Source organism: Anomalospiza imberbis, chromosome 24, assembly GCF_031753505.1.
Source record: "Anomalospiza imberbis isolate Cuckoo-Finch-1a 21T00152 chromosome 24, ASM3175350v1, whole genome shotgun sequence".
Lineage (NCBI taxonomy): Eukaryota > Metazoa > Chordata > Aves > Passeriformes > Viduidae > Anomalospiza > Anomalospiza imberbis.
This window is the reverse complement of record NC_089704.1, coordinates 1,836,270-1,854,011: the sequence shown is the minus strand read 5'-3', so window position 1 is coordinate 1,854,011 and position 17,742 is coordinate 1,836,270. Positions and strand designations below refer to the sequence as shown.

The following is a 17,742-nucleotide window of genomic DNA, read 5'->3' as shown; positions in this document are numbered from 1 at the left end:
AAGCTCTTTTTGCAAAGTTTCTGGTATAATTACTACCCATATAACCCAGCACAACAGCCTTCTCTCTGCTGCTGTGTCATTATGCAACTTTTTTTGGCTGTTGCTCTCAGTGCCTTCCCCTTCCCCTTAGCCAGGGAGATTTTTCTCCCTCAGCTTCCCAATCCCACCAAGAACACCAGCAGCACTGAGCTGAGTTAGGCCAAAGGCTGCATGCACCCGAAATCCTGACCCCATCAGCAACTGGAGAAGGACTGAATGACCAAAATTTGGGCATTAAAGGAATGTATTCATGGAATCTTAGAATGATTTGAGTTGGAAGGGACCTTAAAGGCCATTCAGTTCCACCCCAGTGCCATGGGCAGCGATACCTTCCACTATCCCAGGTTGCTCCAAGCCCTGTCCAACCTGGCTTTGGACACTCCCAGGAATGGGGCAGCCACAGCTTCTCTGTGGCCTCACCACCCTCACAAGGAGGAATTTCTTCCCAACATCCCATCCATCCCTGCCCCCTGGCAGTGTGAAGCCATTCCCCCTTGTCCTGTCACTCCAGGCCCTTGTACAAAAATCCTCTCCGGCTCTCTTAGGCATGGGAAGGGGGTCTAGGATCTCCCCAGATCCTTCTCTTCTCCAGGATGAACCATCCCAACTCTCCCAGCCTGGCTCCAACTCATACATTCCATAATACCCAGTACTCTACTGCCTGCTGTTGTTTCAGCTGCCTCATTTCGAAAGGGAAGAGCCCTCACTTTTTCAGCCTCTCCTCCTGCAGAAACCTTTCCCCACCTGCTGTGTTTCACAGCACCTTTGCTTGTTCTCCTGCTCCCCTCCTGACCAGGGTACAGCCACAGGCAAAGCCAGCAGCTCCAGGTTTTATATCTGCTGTGCAAACAGGTCACATTCCCAGGCACTTCTTCCCTGCTCCTTTAACAGCCAGAGGATCCTCCCTGCTTTCCAAGCTCTCCAAATAGCTCAGCACAGGCTGGGGAAGCTCTCTGAAAACCTGAATGCAGCCCATCAGTGAGGTCACCCACACCTGGCACGTGTTTCAAATCACGTTAGGACTTCTCAGAGCTTCTCGAAGGTTTCTGTAGGCGCAACCTCAGCCTGTTTGCCCCTGAAACACCCACCTGTGTAGACTAAATGCTCCTTGTGTTTTTCACTCCCTCCCCTGCTACTCAGGCTGCCTGCTGTGTATTTTCCTCCTTCATTTCCATTAGATGAAGTTATTTTGGAGATTTAACCTTGCTTCAATAGTTCTGGGAAGCTCCTGCCATGCAGGCCAACCCTACAACTATCTAAAAAAGACCCAAAAAAGGGAGGGCTGTGAGTACAGGATCCTGAGGCATCATTTTACATTTTGGTGGTTTCTCACTATGATGGCAGCTGAAGCTGTCCTGCCTGCTGTAAGACCATGCAATGAATCACAGCCTGGAATAGATCCAGCAGAAGGGAAAAAAAAAGGGATATATTTTTCAGCCAAATGGGCTCTCTTACTGTGTGCTGGGACAAGGCAAATTAGGGGACTGGGTACTCAGGCTGAGAGGTGTTTAAGCTGATCCTTCTACCAAAGAAATGGAATCCCAGCTGAAGTCATTCAGGTGCTTCGGAAGTGTTACCTGGCAGGAATTCTTCATTAAACAGCTGAGTGTGTGAGCATGTCTTTGGCATGGCTGGGAGCTGTTCTAAACCCCTAACAGCTCCTAGAAAGTCCTCAGAGACTTTTATATCTAAACCAAATGCCTTAACCACCCTCTGCACCATAATCAGCAGCCAGTACACCATATTAGAAACCGATAAAAGTTAATAAACAAAGCATTAAAATTGAACTCTGCCATAAAATTCTGAGGCAAAGCACTGGGATTTTTCTCTTTAACACAGGCTGAATTCTGGGATGATATTTAGTTTCGTTTTTCCACTCAGCAAGGTCCAAAAATAACTGATTTATAAAACTACATGATGGGATCACTTTCTTGAGGTTTCTTCTTTCTTTTTTTTCCCCTAAGTGAACCTTTAAGCATCTTTTCATGTTATTTACAGGAGTTTTAAACTCTAACCAAAGAACTTTAAATAGGGGGCCACATGTTAAATCCCACTGACCTGAAATCTCCCTGGCATTCAACTAAATTAACTGAGGCAAAGTGCTGAAAGAGCTGAGAAATTTAAGTAACTTCATGTAACTAAAAATCTGTATCTCAGTTCTTGTGAAGGGAACTTGGGGCAGCTCAAACCTGTTATTAATGTCACATAATATTCCAATGTGAGGAAAGGCTCTTTCCCATCTTGCTTTAATGTAAGTACTGTCTTTTCCTAGTAGCAATTTCAAGAAATAAATAAAAAATACCACCCTTGTGGGAAATGGATTTGTAGAAAATTCTCAAAACCTGACAGAAGGCTCACACACTATGTATTTGTATGTAAACACTGAGACAAGAAATGTTGACTTAGAAATGCAATGAAATAGGACAGATATTGTTGAGAGAGAAATGGAAAGAGAAACAAGTTTCAAAGGACGGTTTTGTAAAAGTAAAGGATGGTTTTAAAGGATGGTTTTGTAAAACTTTTACTAGATACTTTGAGAAATAGAGCTATGAAAGATGTATTGTATTAGGACCTACGAGGGGTAATTTTAGATGATTGACTTTAGGGCACGAAAGGCATTTCGTCCTCTCAGTTGCCCCATCTCTGAGTCAGAAAAGGGCTTAGTCCAACACACCCTCAGATAGTTTTTTTCACATAGAAGATGCTAAGTCCATGCAATGCACACAGCATTCCTCCTTTGCCTAAGGTAGGATGGAGGAACTGCTCCATGAAGACAACTGAGACTCCTCTGCTTCCTTTCCCCGACACTCCGCCCCACCCGCCTGCCACGCATTTCTTATTTTGAGGCATTTCTCACTAAATCAGGGAGCCCAGAGGGAAGTTTGGGGCTTCAACTTACCGACGGTAAGGAAGGCTGTGGACAGGGCAGAGCCGTGCTCGTTGCTGGCCTCGCAGCGGATCTGCCCGGCACGCTCCGGGGTCACGTTCCGCAGGTGCAGGGAGCCCCAGCCCACCCGGGGCACCGAGGGGCAGGAGGGCTCTGGCCCTGCTGGGGGAGGGCTCTGTGGTTTGGGGGGAAGCCCCTGGGTGGGGTGGCTGATCACGAGGCCTCTGCTGTCGTACCAGCGGATCAGGGGAGCGGGCAGGCCGGTGGCATTGCAGGACAGGGTCACATCCCCGCCAGCCACCACGGTGGTGTTGGCTGGGGAAGAGATGATGATGGGGACAGAGTCTTTGCCTGGGGGGAAATGCAACCAAAGAATGAATTCAACTAAGGGATATGACACTTAATGCCAGAACAAGTCATACAATTTTAAAAATCGCATGTGGTTCTTTCTAACCACTTTAACAATTATTTCTTCTCTACACAGCATCTCTAGACTTCCCTTCCAGTCTGAAGAGATCAGCACAGACTCCACCTTAGAGAAGGCTGATAAAAAAGTGCACTCAAACTGCACTTGAAATTCTCTAAATGACAAAGACCTGACTGTCAGTGTGGAACACAGTGCAGGCAAGACTGGCTTAGTCCACTCCACACATGCACAGGCCACGAAATCTCTGCTCAGCCAGGCTCTGCACAGCTCACACCAACCATAACTCGTCCAGAGAAGGTTCAAAGCTTCAGCTGCGCACAACAGGGAGAGAATGGGGACAGCAGCAGTCTTGCCAGCATCCTTGTGCCAGCAGAACTCAACTTCTCTGGGTATTAGAAGGTATCTTAGAGAGAAAAAAGATCAAAAAGGCTACTGGTACCTGATCCTGCCAATCTGATAGAGGGGAAGTGTGCATTAACCCCAAACCTGATGATTGTTGTGCAAACTTGATTATGGAACAGGCTTAACTACTCAGCAGCCAATACTACTAGGAGTACCAGCTCACCCAGCACACCAGGATCCTAATTCCATTTGAGAATAAATCGCATCAAGTCCAATCATAAGCTGATTTGATTGCAGCTGATAATCCAGGTTTTAAGCATCAAGTAGCCACACTACCCCAGAAATCCCCGCATCTCTTAAAATCCAGCTGAAAGCACCTTCTTTTGTAAGATTAGTGGTCAGAAACAAATTAATACACAATCTAGTGGGGAAAAAAAAATACCACAACAGAATAAAGCTTAAAGTATAAATGCTTAACGTGAGTTCTTGAGGGCTGCAAGTGCTCCTACCTGGCTGGACACGGAGTCTCCCCGTGGACTGCACAAACCCAATTCCATTGTTTCCCACACACTGGTACAAGCCAGAGTCCTCCAGGGTGACCCCGCAGATCCGCAGGTGGTTTCCCGTGGGGAAGTGCCGTGGGGAGGGACGGAGAGGAGCCGCGTTGTGGAGCCAGGTGAGGGTGGGAGCAGGGCTGCCGCCAACCTCGCACCAGAAATGGACGCTCGCTCCCGCGACCACGGTTTTGTCCTGCAGTCCCCTGGAGAGTGAGGCAGGTTCTGGAAAGGGAAATGATTCTACATAAACGACTTAGCCTAAGTCCTGAAAAAACTGCTGTGAAACATTACACAGGCTTATCACATCCAAAGCCTGAACAAGTACCCCAAGCTGCACAGCCCGAAGCTGGTTTTCCCACACATAGGCTTATTTGAATGGTTTCTCCCTTTTATTTCAACAGCCACATGTTTGCATTGATCTTGTAAATAAAAGACTTCTATTTTCAAAACAATTAATCAGTGACATCCCCCAAAAAGAGGTGTGTTGTGCATCAACACCCTGTTTTCTGAGTAACTCCAAAATACACATTTTAAAACCCAAACAAAATCTGCCATGAACGCAGAAAAACTCAAATACCAGGAAAATCTGCTACAATGGAAAGGGGAGGTGAGGAACAACTAGCAGCCAAACAAAAGAGGCCAAATATATGATTATGTTTCTTTTACTTTTGTTTGTATTCTCATCCAAATGTATCACCCTCCCTCACCAGTTTTTGTTCACATACAACCTCAAAAGAAACAAATCTGGTCCCTGGCACATTACTGACACTGGCACTCTGTAGGAAAATAAATGGATCAATTCTGCCCTTGGAGTTTGTTATCCTTCACCGTTTCATTATTTCAGACTGCAAATGATTTGAAGAGATAAACAATTACAGATTTTAACTTGGGAGAAATAATGGGATATGGTCATTATAAATAGATCTGTATTCTTTATTTTAATACTCTTAAGGTTGAGAAAGAATGCAAGGTTGTTTGGAAGCAGATGCCAAAACTAGCAGGTATATGAAGGGTATGTTTGTTGCCTGGATGTGAAAATGTCTTTAATTCTTACCAAGTACAGTAAGTGAATAGTTAACATATTTCACTGCTCCAGAGTCACTTCCCACCACGCAGGAGTAATTCCCAGCATCTGATGGCTCCAGCCGGTCCGTGACCAGGTGGGAGTGCAGCAGCTTCCACCTGCCTCTCCTCAGTGCATCCCGGCCGTCTTTCACCCAGCGGATGTGGGCTGGAGCTGACCCACTGACCACACACTCCAGGGTCAGGGCGCTGTGCCGGGGCACTGCCAGGCTCTGGGGAGCCAGCGGGTGAAGGATGTGGGAGCCACCTGAAGAAGGACCTGGAGAAAAGGAGTTGAATTGTGGAATAGAATCACAGAATGGTTTGGGCTTCTGGTCACCTTCCACCTGACTGGGTTGTTCCAAGCCCTGTCCATCCTGGCCTTCAACACTTCCAGAGATGGGACAGCCACAGCTTCTCTTGGCAGAGAGCCTCACCACCCTCACAGAGACCCAATATCTAATCTAAACCTACTCTCCATCAGTGCCATTCCCCTCTGTCCTCTCACTCCAGGCCCTCTCTCTCCATTTCTCTTGTAGGCTCCCTTCAGGTACTGGAAGGTAACAATCAGGTCACCCCTAAACCTTCTATTTTACAGGCTGAACTATCCCAACTCTCTTAGCTTTTCCTTACAGGAGAAATCAACCAAGCTTTTAAACCACACCCTCCCATCCCATTCTCTGTCCTCCTCCATGTCTTTCAAACACTGCACTTGGGACTGAGCACAATGTTGTAACACTGCTTCCCAGAAGTCCTGCTCCAGAACAGATTTGGGGACAGAAGCATTAGCAGTATCCCCTTTCCAAAGGTGACTGCCTGGGATTTGAAAAGCAGTCATGCTGCTCCAGAACAGTGAGGGGAAATAAGAACTGAATGTGCAAAGAATGGAGGAGAGATCTTACACACTATGGTGTTGGAGGCACTGATAGGCTCTTGATAAAAAGGGATGTTATTTATTCTGTTTGAGCTGTATTAATTCTGGAAAGCTGAACTGAATACTCACGTGTGACTGTGAGCTTCCGTGCAGTGAGTTCTACTCTGAGGTCATGAGTAACTGGGTTGTATGCTGCACACTTGTAGGATCCTTTGTCTTCTAAAGATACATTCAAAATTTGCAGGTTTCCAGATGGAAGAATTAGGTAGTTGTCTAAACAAGTGGGGAAGGTGAAAAGAGGATTAAATTTAATTTAGTTTCAGAAGATGTCTTCCTTTTTTTGTAATTTTTAAAATTAATTTGTCAGCTACTCCTATTTATTCTAAATATAGGATCAAAAAGAAATCACCATGCAAAGGAGACTCATTTCCAAGGGCAGGTTTAGATAAAGCAATCTGCACAGGAAGTTCTGCAACTTTCCAGAGGAGTTTTTTTTCCTTTAGGTTCAAAGAAAAAACTCCAGGCAAGCTTTTGTTGGATACTTATATTGCACAAAACACCTCACCTGTTGATTTTTCCAGCCATTTCCCCCTCACTTGGAAGCGAACCTGTGCTTTGGGGTGACTTTCAGGCACCTTGCACCCGATGAGAGCTGTGCCTCCTTCCTCTGCTGCAACAGCAGCCGTTCCCAAGGCATCAAAGTCAGCTAAACCTGGAGAGAGTTGGGAACAGGGTAAGAGCAGCCACGGCTTGGGAGAGGGGAAGGGCAGTAGGCTCAGTATTTGTGTTCAGAATACAGTTGGTTTCATGCTGATTATCTTCTCTGGTGCAGCTTTTGGACATTCACATCAGCAGGCCTGGTCTATCCTGCAGCCCATAACACCATAAACCCTCCTTATCCACTTCCTTACTACAAAAAGCTTTTACATGGGAACAGGGAGGAGAAAAAGTAATTCCTACATCCCCTCAACTGCTCCCAGAAAAGCCAGCAGAGACGCTGGAAAGGCTGCAGGACTCTTGACACGCTCTGATGGCACTACAGAAGACAATTCACACTGACAGCAGGAAGCCTGTCCATAAAAACAGGGAATTGTCTTTCTGGGATGATAATGAACACAGCAGTGCTGAGCACAGCAGCCAGAGAGCTCCCAGCACCTTCCTGTGTGCTGCCAAAACCTCCAAGGGAGGAGGAAAGTGTGAAAGCTGCTCTTCTACTCCCTCCATGTTCAAACTTCTTTCAGGCTGTGAAGTTTTCTTATGTTGGCCACCCTTGGAGCTCTCTTGAGAGGGACTGGCCATGGGTCAGTACTTTACCAAAACACTTATAAGAGATTTTCCTCCCAAGGGGATTTTGGACATGCTCCATAGATGAGGTACCCTTCCAGAGAAATCACTCAAACCCTGCTTGACAAAGACCTGATTCAGACAGCCCACAGATCCCAAGCAGACAAATCATGCTCATGGCAGGAATACTGTACTCCCATTCTCAGCACTGCGCTGTCCTTTCCACGTGGAAGATGTTGTCCTTCCTCTTCCAAATCCCTTGAGGTCACACAATTTACAGATCAAGCATCAAGGCAAAGACTGATCAGAAGAACCAGTGCAACTAAGAGAAGGGAAGCTGTCCCTAAGAGGTGAGAAGACTGTCCCCACCTGAAGAACATCAACACCGGTTTTATCAAATCAAATGAAAATGAAAATCTCCAGCTCCCAGGCAACAATTCCCACAGATTTCTCCTTAACTCTCAAGCATGCTTCTATAATGGCATGGCAGCTCAGCTGCTCTTTCAACGTCCTTTGTGAAGGGAAGCATTTGGGAATCTTGTATTTTCAGGCCAATTCATGGAAATTAATATTATTCCATTGAATAACATTTGTGTTTGCTGAAGGAGATCCTTGAGGTCCTTCAACTCAAAATGAGGCTGACACCAACACTAAATCCATCAGGTATGGTTTGGTCTAGCTGAGGCTTTAAAAGCCTCCAAGGATGGGGATCCACAAGCTTTCTGGGGAATCTGTTCCAGGGCTGCATCACACAGGTCTCAGATGATGTAATTGAGAAGAAAGGCAAGAAGTGCACAATCCATCATAGTCTAAGTACTGGCTGAGGAAAAAAAAAAACCCAGAACATTTTGATCTAGGCGTTTTCTAGAAGTCAAAGAAGAACAAACCATACAAGCCAGCTGAAAATTGGCAAGGAGCAAAGAACACAAATGCAGATGAACTTACTGCCCATGGACACGGTGGCCGGCCGGCTCAGCACGGCGCCCACGCCGCTGCTCGCCACGCACTGATAGCGCCCGCACGTCGCCGGGCTCAGGGACACGATTGTCAAAGATCCTGACTGGATTTCCACTTCTCCCACCCTGCTGTTCAAAGGCTCCCCATTAAACAGCCAGGACATGCGAGCTGAGGAGGGCTCGGCAGAGCAGCGGAGTTGGACGGGCTCACCAGACTTCTGGACAGTAGACGAGGGCTCAGAAATAAAGCGGGGAGCTATATCTAAAAGGAAAAATATACATATACTGAGTTAGAGACCAGAATTTTGCATGGACACAGGTGGGAAGGTTAACAATGTGTTGACTGGTAGGAAAGACTCACCATATAAAGGGTCTCTAAACTCTGAGTTGCAAGTGATACTCAAGCAAGTGTTGCCTTTTCCTTGGCAAGAGGAACTCAGGAGAGATTCCTGGTCATTCTCAAACACTGGGAAAATGTCAAGATTCAAGCCACACAAAGGGGGCAACAACAACTAAATGGAGGTAGGTGCAGTAAGGGAGAGGGACGTCCCCAAGTGGGCACAAGGCAGAGGCATCATGCTTGCCAGGGCCAGCAAAAATTGCAATCCCACTGGATTTATCCAGAGGAAAACAGCACCCGTCACCTGAAGAGACAGAGCACAGGAACACGCAGCTGTAGCTGATCTGTCCCATATGAAGCAGGCCCGGACGTGACTTGTAAAATGCTAGAAATGGCAGGAGCCTGCCAGGTATTTACACAGAACCGTATCCGAGTCTGCAGAACTAATTAAAAATAGCCGGATAAAAAAAAGCTGGACGAACAGAAAAGGCTCTTGCTAATTCCAAATACATGGACTTCATCAGGACAAGGATGATGAATTGGGCATCCATTATCTTTACTGAGTAAAGATGAACAGAAACAGGAAGAGCTGCTAATAAATAAAAGGTTCAATTCCACAGAACATGGTTATGAGAATCCATTTATTTGCCAGAAGAAAATTCCTGCTTGTTGGAAGAGATTTTTTCCTATCCTGGCCAATGAAACACTGGGAAGTATTTCCATTTGTTTTCTATTGAATTCTCCACTAAAGGTTTTGCATGAAGGAAGCAAGCAAAAGACAATTAACACCAGTAATACTTAATTGGTTAGTAATATAAATTAGGAGAAAAAAACTAAATTAAAAATAGACATACTGGCAGGGAAAAACAACTTCTATTTTGTAAAGGATCTAAGGAATTCCAGATAGTACGGGTCAAGATGATATTAAATGACATCCAAGTCAGAGACAGTTTTCTTATAGGTGGGGCCCTGGGTTCATGCTTTTCTTCTCAAGTCAGTCCATCCCAGCTCTGGTTATGAGTTTCAGATGAGAAACTGCACATTTTTAACTGAACCATAAACTATCTGCATAAACATAAAATAAAACTGGAAATTAAAGTGTGGCTTCACTTAACAAAAAAAGATGAAATCCATAAAAATGGTATCCAAGCATTTCGCAGGACTCCAGATGTCCATTTTTAGCTTTTAATTAGAAAACTGTTTTTCCTATTAGTTCAGTTTGAATTTCCAGGGATAAGAGGGAAGCACTGACCTTTCAGTTTGCTTGCCACCAATTGCTATGAAATCATACTGCTACTTTCATCTTCGCCCCTGCCCTCACTTCTGACACCAACACTGCACTTCACGTAAAAGGCAAAATTGGTAGCAGTGACCCTGCAGCTGGAATTTATCTCCTATGACTGCTTGAAAAATAAAATTTATCCCATTTGCTCATAACGATTGGCTATGAAGTGCTAAAAGTAGTAAAAGCTTCTTTTTTGTGTGGTTACGTTAAGACAAGCTGACTACACAGAGCAGATGTGTCAATTAAAACCATCCCTCGTCTTTTTTTTAACACCAGAGCTGTTCCAACTGCAGCCACGCATCAGCTTTCGGATTTCAAAGGGCTGATTCCCCTCTCCCCCTGAAAATCCAAACCCCTCCCAACCCCTGGGAACACAAGATGCACTGCATGCAGCAGAACCGGCATCCAGCTGAATCCATGGAGATCCCAAGGAACAAATCCACGTAACCCAGAGCCTTCCATGTTCTGGAGCTTGTCCTGAGCCAAGTTTTCACAAGCAAAGTCATATATTGAATGTAAGGCTGTGTTTCAGTGCTCCATGCTTCCTCAAAAGCAGCTCATAGACAATATCCATTAAAGCTGGCCACTTTGAAATGCGCTCCCAAGCGCTGTTTGTTCCAAAGTTTGAGCTCAACCCCAAAACCTCCGAGTCCCCAGCCTGGGTGAGGCCTTACCTGTGCTGGTGACAGTGACAAGGCTGGTGGCAGCGATGAGGAGCAGTGCCTGGAAGCGCCCAGGGGTTGGATGCATAGCGCCAGATTATCCAAATTGAAAGCCCAAAGCTCCAGACTAAGATGAGGCACGGAAACAGCTACAAAACAAACAGGCACATGTCTACTGTGAGTTTCAGGAGTTTGTCTTTTAACTCTCTTACAACAAAGTGTTTGGGGTTTAAAGGAAAAAAAAAAAAAAGCACAACCAGGAAACAGCTAATATTCTTTGCAATATAGAAACCATCTGTAAAAGTGAGTTAAGAGCTGAACTTCACTGTGGTTCCAAGTACTATTCTTAATGTAAGAGTTTTTCCACAGCTGGGGCATGAGGCATCCGCATTGAACCGCTCTGCCTTGATAAATTAGACTCGGTTCCACCCAGAGGAGCTGGAGTCCAAAGTAAACAGCTTATCTATTGGAGATAATATTGTTTGCAAACAATAATCATTTGACCATCTATCATCAGGCCGCACTTGTTTTACAAGTTTCTGTGAATCTACTGCTGCGATGCCGCTACCGCTCTCAATTGCTCTAAACCTGCTCACTGAGACCTGTCATCTGCTGGCTCCTTCTGCTGGGCTTTACAGGCAAACCATAGCAATGAAAAACCACCAATATTAGTCTTGTTCTCATTTATATGTCCAAAAAAATGGTGCTTTCTCCTCTATCCTTTCGTGGCATGCATTATATCCACTCTTATCTCCATGGCTGCTTCTAGAGAGGGCAGTCCTTTCCTTGGCCAGATCACACATGACCATTCAGCTATGTGAGATCTCACTTTCATCATCAAAAATAAAAACTACAGCATTAAACCAGCAAAACACAAACTAAAGATGATCCCAGAGGTCTTTCCCAACCTAAATGACTCCACAATAAATTGTTAAACCAGCAAAATACAAACTAAATCATGGAGCCTGCAACAGAACTTGCCCGAGGTGAGTCTCAGGAACGGTGTGTCTGACACTCTGAGTCTCAATCAAACGCTGGTTTCTCCAAGAAAACAATAAATCCACAGCTGTCATTCATGTTAATGTCCAACCGGCCTTGCGTAATGCTATGATGGATAAGATCTGAGCTCATTTAGCACAGTTACTTCATTTATCAGCCCGGCCATACAATTCCACTGCTGATAACACTCAACACAGACTTTAAACATCTCATCTATCAGCTGCATATATAAACACGTATCCAACACACACACAATAACTGGGAGTTTTACTTCAGCACAGAAACAAGTGCAGCAATCCACATGCTTGGTAGGAATAAGTCCCAGTTTATTGAGTGTTCATAGAGCCATTTGCTTTCCAAGAAGCTGTATCCAGATATCAACAAAATTATTCCTGTGGTTTATTTAAAACCAACCATATTTTATCATCACAGCATCACTGTAACGTATATATGCAAATTAATCATCAGGAAAAGCCTCCAATCGTAATTAAAGAATCACTCTGGATTTTATGGAGCTGTTTGCTCACTGCCACTTCTGCCCACAAACTGCACTCAGGGTTACACTGACAGCTCGAGAGGGCAGCAAGAAAGGCTATCGAGTTCTGCTCCCGTTTCTGGGCGGTTTTATCTGATCCGGCAAATTTCTTTCAGCTGTTGGGAAGAGCCGGCGATCCCGTAGCCCAGGCTGGGTCCCAAGGCGAGCCGGGGCTGTTCTGGGAAGCCGCAGATGGCAGAAGAGCCCAGCTGTGCCGAAGGGGTTGGTTTATTTGAATTCTCCCTCGGTTCAAGGGCAGGAGCGCCGCTCCACCAGCGCACGCAGAGGACAAAGTAAACACCCAGAGAACTTGTTAACATCAAACACTTTGCTGAAGAGGGCTGGGGGCAATGTTGCTTTTTGCCAAATCTTCCCGCCACTATTTATTTATCAAAAGCAATGAAACGTATATTCTGGGTCAACTTTAACCCCAGCACATGGAGCTACTGGGTTATTTTGCAGCTGTCTTTTTAAACAAGGCCAGCTCATTATCTTTAACTAAACTTTATCTTTGGAGATCTACTTTATCCAGGCTCTGATTTCCCTCTGTTTATCTTTCTCCTTACATGTTCCTCGCTGCCAGTGTCAACAGCTACTCCTCTTTTGACCTACCAGTTTGGCTTTTGCAGGCTTGTGGAGTGGTAAGATCAACTGCAAAGCAGTGAGTACACAGAGAAAGCCACAAAGACCAAAGTTCTCTGACTGGGGGGAAAAAAGGAAAAATATTGTCTTTAACTGCAGTAGGATTGTTCAGCACCAACACTCGGGCATCTGAATGAAGCTTCTCAACATCTGCTTCTGAAGGGATGGCAGAAACATCTTGCTCACTGGTAGATCTGGGAACACAGGGGAAGATAAGAGCCAGCCACACAACACAACCCAAAAATGCTTCTTTCTTTTTCTTCTGCAGATGGTGGCACTCCAGAAGCCTCTTGTTAAATACAGAGAAGAGGGCAAGACCACAGCTCATAGTTTCTTGGTCTTTAAAAATCCCATGGAGAGACTCTGTCTCTTCAATATTGTATAAAAAAAGCCCTAGAGATGGCAAAACATGACTCTTCCCCTTTGCCATCTTTTCAATAACCCTAAGGGATTATTTTGACAGCAAATCTGGGACATTTTGACAGCAAATACCAGTCACTGGGGTCCTGTGAAAGAGGAGCATCTTGGTTAGATGTGACTCCATTTTAGTGCCCTTGACTCCAAGATGAGCCCTGCTCAGAACAACTCTGCCCACTGTTCACTATTCCTAGATTGGAAGGATGTACCACCATCACTTGTGGATCAAATAGTCAAAATTATTTTGAAGTAAGAGGTGTCACTGTCTGAGCATTTTAAACTAAAAAAGGAGTTATTCATAGAAATAATATTCAAGGTTGACTAGAGACAGACATGGTTTTTGTGGATCAGGAAAATGCACGTTTCACTTTCACTGGCCATTTCTCCAGCACAGCAGAAAGCTACAGCATGGCAAAGGCCACATTTCTCCTACTTCCACCCAGACCTCTTCACCTAAAGTCATCCTCCAGTTATCTTCATGCAGCACTTGACCTCCTTGTCAGCTCTAAAGTATGTTATTGCTCATGGATCAAGGGAAACAAGGAAGATAACAGACTTGTGTCAGGGGGAGGGGTCATCCCGACCATTCCAATGGATGCCTGCCCCTGGGAAGCACGCTGAACACACAGGGGCACCCAGAAACGTGTGCCTGGTACTTCTGGATGTAATTAGTAAGATGAAGTATTTCTGCACATGACACAACTCTAGCTGTGTGCCTCGTTTGTCACAGACCCTTTATGAAAGGACAGAGCTCAGCACAGAGCTGTGGGCACAGGCGTCCAGCAGCTCCCAGTTTCAGCCCGGCAGCCTCTGGAATGCACAGGCAAGAAAATAAACCATCACCTCTAACTGCAAACAGGGGAAGGCACAGCTCAGCAGTGGTTTCCCAGCACGGGAGCAGGGCTGTGCCCAACACCAGAATGGCACATCAGCCTGGCACACAGGATGCTGCAGGGCAGCTGGCACACGGTCACACAGCCTGGAGACCTCACCAGGGTCATGACATGGGTCATCCTGGAGCAGGGAGCAGCCCGTGGGCTCACTGAAGCACCCTACTGAGCCAAGATGGGGAGGCACAGGCACCAGAGCAGCCAGGATTTTTGCAGCCCTAGCAGTGACCCTCTTGTCTCTTCCCAAAGTTTCACGTCTGTCGCTGTTTCTCCAGAAACCAGTGGTCTTCAATGTACAGCTCCACAAGTCTGGTCCTAGCACCGTAACTTAACTCTCACCTCCAAATTAACTCACTCCTACCCAACTTCGCCCCCAAATAAGGTTTCACACTCTAAAAGATGACAAAATGCTGTTTTCCATGCATTCCCACAGTGCCAAGCTCCAGTGTCCTTCCAAACACAGCTGAGATCCTGCCCCACTTATTTACTGGGCCGTGAACTTCTCCTCTCCACCCTTGCAGCTGAGGGCAGTCACTATGAAAAGAGCATTATCTCATCTCCATTTTGGTTTAGCTCCCTGAATCATCTTCCTGCCATCTCAGACCAGCTGGCAGGACACCACCAGGACCTCCCTTTCCAAGAGCCACCACCCCACCTCGATCTGTTGATGCACTCCCGCTCCATCACTCGCCGCTCCAACACTCTCCCAACCTTCAGTGAGCTGTTCCATGAGGAACAGCTAAATGAGGAAGGGTTTCTGCACTACCCAAACGTTCCAGGTCCTATAAATGTTGGGTAGAGCAGAAGGAGGAGGAGGAAGGAAACAGCACGCTCGGGAACAGAGGGAGTTATTCAGGTTGCCCACTCCGCCTCCAGGAGCTGACAGCCTTTCCTAAGAACCCAAGGAAAAAGTGACTGAGCCTCAGGGACGGCACTGCCCACCAGCTGCACTGTGACAGCCCTCTGGAGTGTACCAGCTTTGGATACACAGATTTCCCATTTTTCCTAACAGCACCAACTCAAAATTAATTCATCCCACCTCACTTAATAATGCCATATGTGATTTAACACGTAAAGCTCAGCAATTTGTTTTTTTTTTTTTCCCTAGGTCATTTATTAGAATTACCAAGAAAAATTTCATTTTAACTTGCTATCAGTACAACAAAACCCACAAATTTTCAAACCACCTAAATTTAGAGCAAATGAATCCCCTTGAATTATGTAAAATACTCTGGCTTCAGCGTGAGCAAGCTGAGTTAGGTCATTAAATCTCACACCAAGACACCTTAAAAAAAAAAAAAAAGAAAAAAAAAAAGAAAAAAAGGAGGTATTGAAGCCTGTGGCATTCCAAGAGAAAGCAATCAGACATTCCTGCCGCTCGGCTCCTCAGTGATCTCCAGAGCCTTTGATCACTGACTGTCTTCATGCTGTCCTCCTGGGGTCCGGCAAAATGAGTGTAACAGCTGGCACATAGACTTCATTAGCTTTCTGGGCTGGGAGGAGCGGGCTCCAGCCCGGCAGCCACCGGCAGCCTGCCCGCGGCTTCACGGACGAACCTGCCCAGCTTATTGCTGGCGCTGCGGTACCGGGACAGCCCGGCGGTACCGCGCAGGTGACAGCGGAGCGCTGCAGTACCGGGACAGCCCAGAAGTACCACACAGGTGACAGCGGAGCACTGCGGTACCGGGACAGCCCGGCGGTACCGCGCAGGTGACAGCAGAGCGCTGCGGTACCGGGACAGCCTGGCGGTACCGCGCAGGTGACAGCAGAGCGCTGCGGTACCGGGACAGCCCAGAAGTACCACACAGGTGACAGCGGAGCACTGTGGTACCGGGACAGCCCGGCGGTGCCACACAGGTGACAGCAGAGCTCTCTGGGGCTGGGACAGCCCGGCGGTACCGCGCAGGTGACAGCAGAGCTCTCTGGGGCTGGGACAGCCCGGCGGTACCACACAGGTGACAGCAGAGCTCTCTGGGGCTGGGACAGCCCGGCGGTACCGCGCAGGTGACAGCGGAGCGCTGCGGTACCGGGACAGCCCGGCAGTACCACGCAGGTGACAGCGGAGCGCTGCGGTACCGGGACAGCCCGGCGGTGCCACACAGGTGACAGCAGAGCACTGCGGTACCGGGACAGCCCAGAAGTACCACACAGGTGACAGCGGAGCACTGCGGTACCGGGACAGCCCGGCGGTGCCACACAGGTGACAGCAGAGCGCTGCGGTACCGGGACAGCCCGGGGGTACCACACAGGTGACAGCAGAGCTCTCTGGGGCTGGGACAGCGCAGGTGACAGCAGAGCACTGCGGTACCGGGACAGCGCAGGTGACGGTGGAGCGCTGCGGTACCGGGACAGCGCAGGTGACGGTGGAGCGCTGCGGTACCGGGACAGCGCAGGTGACAGCAGAGCGCTGCGGTACCGCACAAATGACAGCAGAGCATTGTGGTACTGGGACAGCGCAGGTGACAGCGGAGCTCTCTGGGGCTGGGACAGCCCAGCGGTGCCACACAGGTGACAGCAGAGCTCTCTGGGGCTGGGACAGCCCGGCGGTACCGCGCAGGTGACAGCGGAGCGCTGCGGTACCGGGACAGCCCGGCAGTACCACGCAGGTGACAGCGGAGCGCTGCGGTACCGGGACAGCCCGGCGGTGCCACACAGGTGACAGCAGAGCACTGCGGTACCGGGACAGCCCAGAAGTACCACACAGGTGACAGCGGAGCACTGCGGTACCGGGACAGCCCGGCGGTGCCACACAGGTGACAGCAGAGCGCTGCGGTACCGGGACAGCCCGGGGGTACCACACAGGTGACAGCAGAGCTCTCTGGGGCTGGGACAGCGCAGGTGACAGCAGAGCACTGCGGTACCGGGACAGCGCAGGTGACGGTGGAGCGCTGCGGTACCGGGACAGCGCAGGTGACAGCAGAGCGCTGCGGTACCGCACAAATGACAGCAGAGCATTGTGGTACTGGGACAGCGCAGGTGACAGCGGAGCTCTCTGGGGCTGGGACAGCCCAGCGGTGCCACACAGGTGACAGCAGAGCTCTCTGGGGCTGGGACAGCCCGGCGGTACCGCGCAGGTGACAGCGGAGCGCTGCGGTACCGGGACAGCCCGGCAGTACCACGCAGGTGACAGCGGAGCGCTGCGGTACCGGGACAGCCCGGCGGTGCCACACAGGTGACAGCAGAGCACTGCGGTACCGGGACAGCCCAGAAGTACCACACAGGTGACAGCGGAGCACTGCGGTACCGGGACAGCCCGGCGGTGCCACACAGGTGACAGCAGAGCGCTGCGGTACCGGGACAGCCCGGGGGTACCACACAGGTGACAGCAGAGCTCTCTGGGGCTGGGACAGCGCAGGTGACAGCAGAGCACTGCGGTACCGGGACAGCGCAGGTGACGGTGGAGCGCTGCGGTACCGGGACAGCGCAGGTGACGGTGGAGCGCTGCGGTACCGGGACAGCGCAGGTGACAGCAGAGCGCTGCGGTACCGCACAAATGACAGCAGAGCATTGTGGTACTGGGACAGCGCAGGTGACAGCGGAGCTC

At 48.3% G+C, this 17,742-nt stretch overlaps 1 protein-coding gene across 5 annotated transcripts in view; it reads right to left on the bottom strand.

The window, feature by feature from the left end:
• The window catches only part of CDON (cell adhesion associated, oncogene regulated), a 59,623-nt gene that overhangs the window by 27,553 nt on the left and 14,328 nt on the right, over positions 1–17,742 (bottom strand). For 4 of the 5 annotated variants that reach the window (XR_010993560.1, XM_068172014.1, XM_068172017.1 and 1 more), the window contains exons 2-8: positions 10,728–10,864; positions 8,418–8,690; positions 6,754–6,900; positions 6,318–6,461; positions 5,307–5,594; positions 4,205–4,474; positions 2,939–3,277 (exon numbers count right to left, since the gene is read on the bottom strand). Coding sequence is in view for 4 of the 5 variants with exons in the window: in XM_068172014.1 (XP_068028115.1) it covers positions 2,939–3,277; positions 4,205–4,474; positions 5,307–5,594; positions 6,318–6,461; positions 6,754–6,900; positions 8,418–8,690; positions 10,728–10,803 (1,537 nt within the window). In the remaining variant the exon portion in view is untranslated. Of the gene's footprint in view, positions 1–2,938; positions 3,278–4,204; positions 4,475–5,306; positions 5,595–6,317; positions 6,462–6,753; positions 6,901–8,417; positions 8,691–10,727; positions 10,865–12,861; positions 12,952–17,742 lie in introns of all 5 variants that reach the window. The other variant, XM_068172015.1, reaches the window with a different exon arrangement.